Below are 12233 nucleotides of genomic sequence, written 5' to 3'. Positions count from 1 at the left end.
CTGTCTGTCTGTTGGACTGTCGCTATTGCTGCTGCTGCTGCTGCCACGTTGCATCCACACACAGTTGATTTGCCACACAGCCCGCTGGACCCGTCTGCTCTGTCACACATCTGCCTGCAAATTATGGCACATTTCAAATAGCCAACTGCACTGTGCAAAATCACTGAGTAACATAACAAATTTATTAAAATAGTATGTTCAAAATAAATTCAATCTATTGCTAACAAAAATATTTATTCACTTCTGCTTGCATAAAATATGACAAATATTTATTTGTACTATTTTTACTTTAACATTTAAAATTCGAATAAATAAAGATGCTTATCAATTTTGTAGATTTTAGTTTTTTAGTTAATTCTTGATTTAAGATATTGAGCATAAGATTGAGCATGCATAAAATATTGTAAATATTTATTTATATGATCTTAGATTCTTATTTAAACTTTTCGATTTTTATGGTGCATTATTATTTAAATCAACGGTCTAAAGAAATAAACAACAGACAATGCTTGAGCATAAATAAAATGTATAAATATTTTTATTTGAAGTTTCTTAAGTTTGTTTATTCAGTACAGTTTTTCAGTTCAATTTTTTCTTGTCTAAATATTTAAAATAAAAGTTTATAGAGCTAATATACAATTCACATATTTTTTAAGTCCAAAATATATTAATGCATAATATTGATCATGATTAAAATAAGCTAAATATTAGGAGCATCTAAATATAAATTAGCCAAGTCGGCGTGTTAAGTTCAAACCTCACAATTTGCGTATTTATATTATGTAAGTATTTTGTTCAGTGTAAGTCGCCTTGCAAATTATACGCTGCTGTATAGTTAGAAAGAGAGCGCGATAATCGCATAAAAGTTTACATTTATGATGCTACCGTTTGGTTGGGCTAGGTGCAGAGCAATGAGAGTGGGAGTGGGAGTGGTTGAGGGGGCAGCATGCATGATGTGGCGACTGATGGGAAGAGAGTGAGCGAGTGGGTCAGACGGACAACGGACAGCTGTTTGAGCGTATAAAGTAGGTCTGGCAACGCTCGTTTTACAGTTAGCTGGGATTGGCTTTTAGGATCCGGCATGGTGGAGAGACTAGGCGCAAAGCGAGACAGCCAGACAGACAGACAGACAGAGCAAGAGCTCTGTGCGCAATTGTGGGTTAAAACAAAAAGGCGCGAGAAATCCATTCGCACATAAAATGCGCCACACAGTGTGCATTATTTTAATGTCACTGATAAATCATTTTTATGTCGGTGCTAAATCAAAAGATGGACGAGCAAATGCCGTATTTCAAGCGAACGCGCACGGTCTGACTTTCTCGCTCTCTCGCTCTCACTCTATCTCTGTGTGCATAGCATAACGTACGTAACAGGGGATGGCGGGGGGATCGCAGCAGTTGGTGTCACACACATGCAGCAGCAGCAGACAGCACCACTAGCTATGCTGCCTGGTTGCATTCGTCCATTAAAATGCGCTCCGTTGTCCAAAAACACAAGCACCAAGGTGCCCCCAAGTGCCTCGTGCCGTGCCACGCCCCCTTGTGTCCACGCTTCTCAACCAGCAGCGGGCATCAGGCACACGTTTATTTATTATTAACACAAAAAAGACCCCGAGGACGAATTGCAGTCGCTGCCTAGGTGCTACCTCTCTCGCTCTCTCGCTCACACACATTGCTGTTGGCTGGCTGCTGCTGCTGCACTTTGAAGTACGCTGAGTGGCTCATAATTCGTTGTCGCTGGCTCCACACTGCAGAAATTCATCTGTTTGCGGTTCAAACACGTGCCACGGCAGCCAGAAATAATGTGCGCCAGCATCAGCAACGACTAATGGGAGACTCCAGTCCCAGCCCCAGTTGTGCGCGCTTAAATGTATGCTACAAAAAATTATTGTTCTGCCTGTAAGCCTCAATTTTTCACTTTGTACGCGCAAAATTAGCTTAGAACAGCAATTAAAAGTAAAAAATTGTGCTTAAATCTAAGCGCATATCAAGTTTAAATGCTAAGCAATCTTAGCGTTATGCACTTATTTAAACTAATGCATTATTTAATGTATTAATTAATAAGAGAATTATGAATGTATAAAATTTGGGTATTATTTTCAATAGAAAAACAATATGTTAAGCTATAAATTATTATTTGTATAAAATTTAGTATTTCTAATATTTTACTACATTTTTACTAATTTTTTATACACTTAAAAATGTCGAATTTTATCTAATATTCCCATAAAGGTTTGATTTGTATAAATTCTTTTGTTTTAAACTGATTGTATTTTTATATATTTTATTTATTTAATAGTTGTTTATTGCATTTATAATAAGCAAGCAAAATGTGCTTTGAAAGATTATAGAATTGAAGCCAACAGAGTTTCGCTATCATAAACATTTATTTAGCGCTAAGGATTCATTTTCGCTATACGCAGCATAGCAAATAATTATTTAAAGCTTGACTGGAAACTTAACCGGAAATTTTGCGTATTATCGCAGGTATGATCCTTATGCTGGCAACGATCACGGCAAAGACAATTAAACTGGCACGCACCTCGTCCTTGGCACGCAGCTCGATGGGATCCACATTGGCGCCCTGCTTAATGCGCAACATCTTAGAAAGAGAGAGAGAGAGAGAGAGCGTAGATCAATGCGTGAATGCAGTAAAAATGAGCAAGTTACCTTTTATATTGAGAGATGGCTGATGATAGAAGCGAGAGATTTGAGAATTGTAAATTTGAGCAGAGCAAATTTGAGTCTGGCAAAGCAAGAAACGTAAACAAATTAGAGACAATTGTGGCAAGGCCAAGTTGCTCTAACAATAAGTTGAACTGGCAACTGACAACCGCAAACGATAAACGGCTACACTTGACAGTAATGCGCATAAACAAGCGCCCAAGTAGTGGGAGTGGGGGAGTGGGCGTGGGCGTAGTAGCTTATAAATCTAAGTAAACAAACCTCATTAACATATTATCTCAGCCAAGAGACGCGCTCGTCTCGTCATTTTAGCTTCAAGTGAGAAATCTGTCACGAGGCATTAGAATCGCCTGAGGCTGCCACCACCACCAGAAAGATGTGGATGAGGATGGAGCTAAGCGGTTTCAACGGAATCCGGCGCACACACATAATTATGCGTGTAAACAAGCTTGATGATAGTGCGTTGACGTGTGGCAAAGGGTTCACCTGATGAAATACTCAGCAGCAAAACAAATTTGCCCAAAATCCCTGCGCCCCAGCCCTCCTGCTTTGTCTTGTGCGCTGCTTTCTCTGGCTGATTTATTCGCCTTGTTGCTGTTGCTGTTGCCGTTGCCGTTGCCGGTGTTGGCAGCAATTAGAAAACTTGACGCACGAGAAAACAAAACACTAAACTGAAAGTCTCGTCTGCGTTCGCTTCTGGGCCCCGCCGCTTGGCGCTGTGCGCTTTAATTTGACGAAAGACTGATGACATCTCATTAATATTCATTGTGGCGTGGCTCTGCTCAAGGCGCTGGGATTTGTGGCCATCTACACCTCCCCCCACTCGCACCCTCAAGACTTAATTCATAGCGGCGCCAAATTGAGGTTGCCGAGCTTGTGATTCTAATGAGCTCTTAAATGCTTTTCGGCTTAAGAAGTCAAAGGCCAAATAGCTCGAATACTATAAAAGGTAAATGCTTTGGGCTTAGACAAACTAAAAATTGAGTTTTAAGCTATGGATTAAGCACAATTGTGTAAATTTGCTAATATCTATAAAATTCAGATCAAACTTTGATTTACTTTAAAACATTTTAAACTTTTAAAACTAAAAATTCTTATATATAACACATTAGCATTATTTTATTCAAAAAACATTTTACTTGCATTACTTTAAATATTTACTGCACACTTTTATTTGCGATTAAATAAAACTGACAACAAATGAAGCCTGTTGCTATTGTTAAGAGCTCATGTTTAATCGTTAAGCATACGCGGCGTATACTTGTTTAGCATATTTAAATTGCAACGGTAATCCAGTTGTGTTGAACAGTTTATGTGTGCGGCCTGGTCGGTCATGGGCCCCACAAAAGGCCCATAAGTATTTCAAATTAATGGCGACACTTCAAAATAATTATGAAGCACATGCTGGTTAGAATTTAAGCTCTGGGCTCGTTCGAGCTGTGCTCCTTCTTGTGTTTGTGTGTCCTGGCATTTATCTCAGTGAACAAACGGTGTGTGTACTTAACGTTGGCACTTTTAAGATGCTGCCGTGACATATTTATGAAGTTCAATTATCATAAAATGCAAATGAAATCGTCATGCCCGAAAACGTCAACCTGAAGCCAAAGGCCTATACCCAAACCCCAAGGCCCAATAAAACAAAAGCAAACTGCCATAAGGACGAGAGAGAGAGAGAAAGAGAGAGCGGAGCCCAAAATTAAGCAATTTACTTGCGATATCCGAGCTGGCTCCCCCTTTGACCTCTCCAGTCTTGACTTCAACTGGGCGCGAGACGAAGACGTCAGTGTCAGTGTCAGAGCCCAAGGGCTGTGTGTTTGTCTGTGTGTGTGTGGTGAATTTTATCTGTCGACTGGCGCTATTAAAAGAAATTACGCTCAAAACTAAATTGCGGGGCCAAAAACAAGACACAAAAGGTGAGAGAGCGTCTCTCACTCTCTCTCTCTCCATTGAAATGAGAAACGATTATGTTGGGCCCGAGACCGAAACCGAGACGGAGACCAGGCGATGCATAAAGAAAACAGCAGCACAACTTTTTAACTTGTTTGCCTTGTTTGCTATTTACAAGTCCTGTGGGACAGGCGTACACCACTCCCCCCCACCCCTCTCACTCTCACTCACACTCACACTCGCTTGTTCAGGTAACAAGTTGACTTGCCGCATTGCTGATGTTTGCGTTTTTCCGCGTTGCTTTCCAGTTTGGCATTTGTCTCGTCTCCCTCTCTAATATGTTTCCGTTCCAACTTCAGCTTATTCGAAACTGTTGGACAGCCGCCACTGCCCGTGCAGACCCCGTTATGTTAATTTAGTGGCGCAATTTTGCGGAAATTGATGCTTTTGCTCAAAGCATTAGACAATGGCTGCTGCTGATGCTGCTGCTGCTTAATTTGCCTTTAAATTCTCTATTTTTATTTACACTACATGCTCGCATAGATATTCCCTACGCAGCAATACATATGCATATTCGAATAGGAATACAAAGATTTGTATAAGCGCATTGCGCATAAATTGGTAAATCTCCAGCGCTTCCTTCAACAGCTCATTCAATTCCAATATTATTCTCATATACAGCAGACAGATCTTTTGCAATATCTTGAGCAGTATCGTCGATCCCACCACGGACACCAAATCGAGTGGCATGAATAAAAGATCTTTCAACTGCTGCAGCGCCAAGTTGCAGTACTTGCGGCATTTTCTTTTTCCTATTAACAATTTTGACATTTTTATACTTTTATATAAGAAATATTTTCGGAAAACGTTTGTCGAGTTTTTCTATGCAAACTGATTCAGACTTTAGACGAATAGTTAAGCGATTGCAATGAGATTATTTCATATAATATAATAATAATAATAATAAATTATTATTAGTCATAATTAATAATATATTATTATGCTTTATAATAAAGTAAAATATACATAAACTTAATTGCATAACGTATGTCAAAATTTGAGTTTAATTTTCACTTGCAATTTGCCATTCACAAGCAGCAGCTTGAACATTGCGCAAGCAGCTGATATGCAGCCAGTGTTGTGCAACGCTTGTTTATAGATATTAACGCAGAATAATTATATTTGGCATAAGCATTTTAGCATACATAAATATAAATGTTTTGTTGGCATAAATATAAATGTTGTGTATTTTTAACATTTATAATCATTTTATGCTTCGATAAAAAACTTAACGAAAGTCGATAAAAAATAACAGTGCTGAAGAATGCTTAAAAGTAGCTCAATAAGAGTGCAAAATATTGAAAGCTAATCAAGCAATTTAATACATAAGCAATTAATAAACAACGCAAAGCTGGAAATGGAAGCAGACGAGATGCATGCACTGGACATGAAGCTGCGCAACATACGCCAGAGCACAAGCGCCGTGGAGCGCGAGGATGGCGAAGTCTCTGGAGACGATGATGATGACAGCAGCCAGCGCGTTGAGGCCGCCAATGCGCTGCCCGTGTGTCGCTTCTACATGCGCAAGAGCTGCCTGTGGGGCAACAGTTGCCGCTTTCGCCATCCCGTGGACAAACAAATGGGCAACTATGTCATGTTCGAGCGCATACCGCTGCCCCAAGCAGTTCCATTGGCACGCGTAGAGATGCAGCCGGCGCCGGTGCCTGAGCCGCAGCTTGAACTGGACAGTTCCTTTGACTGCAAGCTGCAGAGTCTCAAGAAGCTGATGCACAAGGCGGGCTACAATGTGGCTCCGCGCTCCAAGCCAGTGCCGCGCAAGCTTTATTTGCCGTCGCCGCCACCGCCACCGCCTGCGGATGCTGCGCGCACGCCAGACCGCAAGGTCGTCCTGTTGGGCTTCAGGAGCCGCAGCAGCAGCGACAGCTCCAGCGACTACACCTCCACCACAGATTCATCCAGCTCCGAGTCCAGCCATCGCCCTCAGCTCCGTCCAGCCAGATCGCCACGAACGCCGCCGCCACATTGCAGCCCAAGCAGCTGGCGTCGTAAACAGTTGCGCGCTCCGCCGCGTCATCGCAAGCGTGTGCGGAGCAGCAGCAGCAGTAGCAGCAGTGACGGCAGCTTCTCCTACAGGCAGCGGTCAAGGCGTGAGAGATTGCTGGAGGATCTGCGCCATGTGGAAGATCAAATCGCAAGAAAGCGCAAGCGCTTTCGTTAATCAAAAACAAATCGAAATATTTGAAGCTTCATCGATTCTTCAACTACTGAACTTGACATTTTTATTTCTATTTATTTACATAAAAACAAAAGCTTAATTATCATAAATAAGAAAAAACTGCAAGACTTTGAAATAATTGAAATAATTCAAACTGCATTTCCCATAAATTTGTTAACCTTTTTATTTACTTACATTCATTATTATTCAACATGCTTTATGTTAAATGTTAAAAGAAATAACATTGAAATAACTAATAAAAGTGAATTTAGTATTTTAATTTGAATAAATCCACATAATAATAAACAAAAAATGAAAATTTTCGATAGTCTTCTTTTATATGCGCTCATGTATAAATTCATAAAATTGCATTAAAATATTATTTTATATTTGACAGCTAAGGTCAAAGCTGCTGAAGGCTGAAGCCAAAATATATCAAGTATACGCAATCTGAGTCAAACAGAAAAAATACGTCTGAATCACCCAAAGTCATAATACCAAAACAAAAGCCAGCAAACGATTAGTATGTTTAGTTTATTTATTATTTGAATATATATTGAATATGTCGCTTGCATAATTATAATTGACATTTAGTTTGCAATATTATTATTTAATTGTTCTTGGGTTTTATCATCATCTGCACGAATTTCAGTGGTTTATAATGCCATGTATCCCATTTTATTGAATACTGATTGTATTCATTAGTTTTAGTGTGCGCATAAAGTCCATTAGGATTACTATAGAAACAAATATAATTTAGCAGTTTGGATAATTTTTTAAAGTATTTCATACTTACGACCAATAACATTCATTAAACCACCAACCACTCGCATATCTTGAAGCACAATTATAAGGAGCTTTATCATTATCACGCTCTGGGGTCGAAAATTTCATATTCTTATGGTGACTTAATGCATCTCCAGCATTTCCAGTGTATTCACCCACATTTAATAGTTCGTAAGATTGCGCCTCATTTCCAATTGCGAAATTACTAAAGCGAGCAAATCGTTTTTCATTCCGGAAATCCATAATTTGTATGTAGAGCTCGTGTGGCTGAAACTTCATCATCAGGTGTAGCTTCTCTAATCCGAGCCAGAGTTCACCTCGTAGGTCACCGAAGCCGTGCTTATACTCATCCCATGTTCTATTGAAGTTCACGGAGCCATCCATTCTGCGTTGAATTATAGTCCATCCCTCGTCAGCGAACTTAAAATCACAGGGCACCTGGAAGGCCTCCGTCCCAGGCACACGTATCGTTTGAATATCATTGCCATAAGGCACACATCTAGTCACTTCAGCTTGTTCTACATATTTAATCAGCTTATCTTCGAATTGTTTATTCTTATTCATGTTGTTTATTTGCTCTTTCAAGTCAACAATGCGTTTATCCTTTTCAGTTATTAAAGAATCCTTGAGTTTGTGGCTTTCTTCAATCTTATTTTGCAATTCATTGACTTTCGCTTGAAGCTGCTCATTTTTCTTCAAAGTTTCCTTTTGTGCCTCAACGCTAGCTTCTAGTTTCTTATTCAAGTCTATAAAGCGTTTATTCAAGTCTTCGATGTGTTTATCTTTTTCACTTATTAAAGAATCCTTCAGTTTGTCGCTGTTCTTCAAAGCTTGTTGTTGTTCTGCACACTTCTTGTACGCAATTTCCTGTTTATGGAATCCCTCCTGATTAGTGGAGGATATGTGAAAATACTGCAATAAAGGTTTCACGACTGTATAACAATATGTCCTACACTCCTCGGTTGATTCGCTTGAGTGTTGACATGACTGCAATTGGCAGTATTAGCTTTTTATGAATATTTAAAATGATTTATTTGCACTTGACCTACCATAACATCATCTGCCGAATTGGTTCGCATATAAAGCAGCAACAATATAACTGATAACACACATTGTGAGTTCCACATATTCAATTTATTAAAAGAACTTTCCCAGTGTAAGGTTTAAAGTAAACTGAAGTCGAGCCATGAAGACGGCGAAGTTATAAACATGATGTAGAGTAATATAAATTTAAATAAATGCATTTATATATAAAGGAATTGATAAGACGAACAAAGCAGAAATGAATTTGCGTAGATAAGAAATATACATTTATATAAATATGATTAAGTATTTGTATTCCATCAGATGTAAATTAATATTTATTTGTGTGATTATTTTGTAATTAATTGTATGAAAATACCAAATAATAAAGCCTGAAGCTTAATCTTAAACAACAAAATGCATTACATACTCCGAAGTGAACTTTCGAATAACTCAAATGCTATCAATATTATTGACAATATCAGCAACGTTATTGGACAAAAATAACTTAATATATAATAATGTAATAATTGTTTAATGATAAATTGTATAAAGTGTATGTAATATAAATTTACTTATTATTTTAAACGTAATATTAAAAAGCGAAAACTTTGAGCTGAAATACTTATTTAAATTTAATGAAAAATGTATAGTACAAAAATAACAACAAATTATTATAATTATTACTAAAATATTAAATTTGAATGCTACTCAAGAGTATAATACTTAAGGTATGAAAGTATCAAAGTTTGATATTTCATAAAAAGTTGTTTTGTTTGAGTTGACGTTTGTGCATAACTTTGCCAAATAATATAATAAAACATACATGCTTATACTTATTTGAATTGTATTATCCACGCCAACATAAAATGGTATAAGACATAGCAAACGTATTTTATTTTTAACTGAGTTTGAAGCTTTGGTTGTGTGTGAAATAAATTTTTTTCATTGATCAAACACAAAAGCAAATGTTTATTTAGACGCTTACGAGTTAATTGAGATATAAAACTTTTAAGTGCGATTTTTTTTTAGCTTCGCAAAGTGTAAAACTAAACAAACAGCTGCTGTGGCTTTTTAGTCGTTATTTGGTCCACAATCATTTGATCCGTTAATGTTCAATGTTTTATATGTGTATTGATGCTAGAAACAAAGCTGTATGATTATATATATATATTGAGCATTCCAATTTTTCGCATTTTAGATATTTTACATTACTTTTTTTTTTATAACGTATCAAATATCTAAGCACTGACAAATTTGAATGCAGTTTTGTTCTAACGCAATTTTGCTGAGCAGCAGCTTTTCAACAGCTTTATATTTCACAGAAATTTGTCTTGTTTGCTTACACTTAAATAAGTTTTGAATATTACTAAATAATATATATTACTTTGGCTTGTTAGTCCTTGCTTGACAACTAAATTCAAAACGCTGGCGCTGAGTTCTGTTAGCTTAAGCAACACAATTAGCTGCAGGCTCATAAAACCTTCACTCTAGCACTCACTCTAACAACAACAACAACAATAGGAACTACCACCGAGTCATCCTGGCCATGAGCAAGATGCAGTTTTAGCTCCCAGCAGTCACACACTGATTGCAATAAGTGTGCGCCAGCGTATGCGTGTGTGGGTGTGTGCGTGTGTGTGGTTTCAGCTAATATCCTTGTTAATATTATTAAACATTATTTATGGATTTGTTTAATTTGTATTTAGTAACGTTACGCTACGTGCTGCTCTGGCTCTGTGGCTCTGGCTTTGGCTTTGGCCTCTGATTTGGCGCAAAGGCTCGGCAAAACTTAAGGATTTGCCTGGCGGTCGTCTGTCTGTCTGGCGCTGCAGCTGGGGCCAACTGTCCACATAGCTGCTAGCTACCACCTTCTCTGCTTCTTCTTCTTGTTATAGTGTTGTTTGCTTCGTCTTAGCTGCTGTCGCGCGTCCGGGTGGAACAATTACATGGTTTTGCCTAATGAATTTATCTGCTCATCAGCAACTCCGCAGCGTGCTCTGCTCCTGTTGCAGGCAACTGTTTGTGCATGTGTGTGTGCGTGCCATTTGCCAACACTTGTGGGTGGATGCTGTGGGTGGTGCGCACAGTAAATTTTATGTAGATTTCCTAACACGAATTATGTTCATTTGCCAGCGTTGCAATGTTGTTATCCTTCGCTGCTACTGCTGCTGCTGCTCCTGCTGCCACCGCAATGCCTTTGCGAACTTTATGAAAAACCCCAGCGCTTGGTGTGCGAGTTACTTTTGCATACACTTTGGCACTTGCAATTGCAAGCAGGGCATGCCAAGACGCTGCTTAAGTAAGTTAGACAATAAGCGTTTAAAAATAGTTCTTAGTATATTAATAAATAAATAAATAAATTGATTTTTGTTTTCACATGTTTCTTTTTGTAATTTTCCAGCATTTTCATCATACTGGATGCTTATGATTAGAGCTTAGCAAAGTCGAAAAACAAACAAAAAATAGTGTTTAATGTTCAATATTTCCATAATTAGAGTTTAACTATTTAAAAAATAATTAACAATTATACTATTAAAATATCTTTATTATCTTTTTCCATTTTATTTATGGATAAAAACTAAAGTCGGTATCGCAGTAGCTGTTAGTTCTTCTTGAATAAATGCCGAGGAAATTGTCTCTTTTTAATTATATTTATTTATGAATTGCTCCATATTATTGCCATATTTTTATATGTAAATTTATTTAATTATTATGCTATAAGCTAAATTGTGCAAATGTAATTAAAACTGATTGACAATCAATAAACTGTTTAAATACAAGAAGCGACTTTTTATTATTTTTAGTGATAAAGGTCTTAGGGCTTTTCAGTTTAGATTTCAGAACAATTCGCATAAAACCCAAAGAACGAAAAAGCGCTATACAGTTTTTAAAATGAGTTTGATAACGAACTTGTCAAGTTTGTTGCTTAAGTTCTTTTCTACTTACATCGACCTCAAAGCTCAATTTTATTTTATCTTCAGCTGCTACTATTTCTATAAACTTGCGTTTCCAAAAGGACTGCATACCAGGATACGCACATGATTTTATGATTCAATTCGATTAATTATTATGCCGCAAAACAGAAATTAGTAATTTAGATTGCATGCGGTGGAGTTATAGCCTATTTGCTCTAGAGGCTGCCACTTGTTAAGCAGCTGCACTTGAAAGTATGCAATAGTTTATTTAATTGTATACTGCATGGCCGATCTTCATTGCAAAACAGTCCTAGTCCTCAGTGATAGCTGAAGGATTTGCAAAAGGTCATGCATTTGCGTATTCCTGACCTTCGAATGTATAGATTGCATTTCAGAATTTACCACTCAAAGAGCGAAACAGAGATCGTTAGCTAGCAATTAATTTGAAACTATTTACAATTGAATAAGCAAAGCGAATTTATTACAATAACAGTGTGTGCCAGTAGTTTAGTAGCAACCCTCGCCCAGCTTGCCATCTCACAGTAGAACCCAAATTATATTTTGTAACTATTTTATGAGCAACCTAATCGTGATTTGTGACCAACATGTGTTACTTAGGGCAACAGCTAAAATTTATAGATTAAGTTGTGCGTATGTGAAACAAAAACCCAAACTACATTTAAAAAGCGAATTTAAAAG

At 37.6% G+C, this 12233-nt stretch overlaps 1 protein-coding gene across 1 annotated transcript; it reads right to left on the bottom strand.

The window, feature by feature from the left end:
* Positions 1-2312: 2312 nt before the first annotated feature.
* Positions 2313-2778, bottom strand: LOC108605638. The gene is made up of 2 exons (XM_017995424.2): positions 2670-2778; positions 2313-2601 (listed from the first exon to the last, which is right to left on the bottom strand). The coding sequence occupies exon 2, from the start codon at positions 2599-2601 to the stop codon at positions 2458-2460; it is 144 nt and encodes a 47-aa protein (XP_017850913.1). The 5' UTR covers positions 2670-2778; the 3' UTR covers positions 2313-2457.
* Positions 2779-12233: the final 9455 nt, after the last annotated feature.

The sequence above is a fragment of the Drosophila busckii genome, chromosome 2L (assembly GCF_011750605.1).
Source record: "Drosophila busckii strain San Diego stock center, stock number 13000-0081.31 chromosome 2L, ASM1175060v1, whole genome shotgun sequence".
NCBI lineage: Eukaryota > Metazoa > Arthropoda > Insecta > Diptera > Drosophilidae > Drosophila > Drosophila busckii.
The sequence above is the reverse complement of the archived record's forward strand: the minus strand, read 5'-3'. Positions and strand labels throughout refer to the sequence as shown.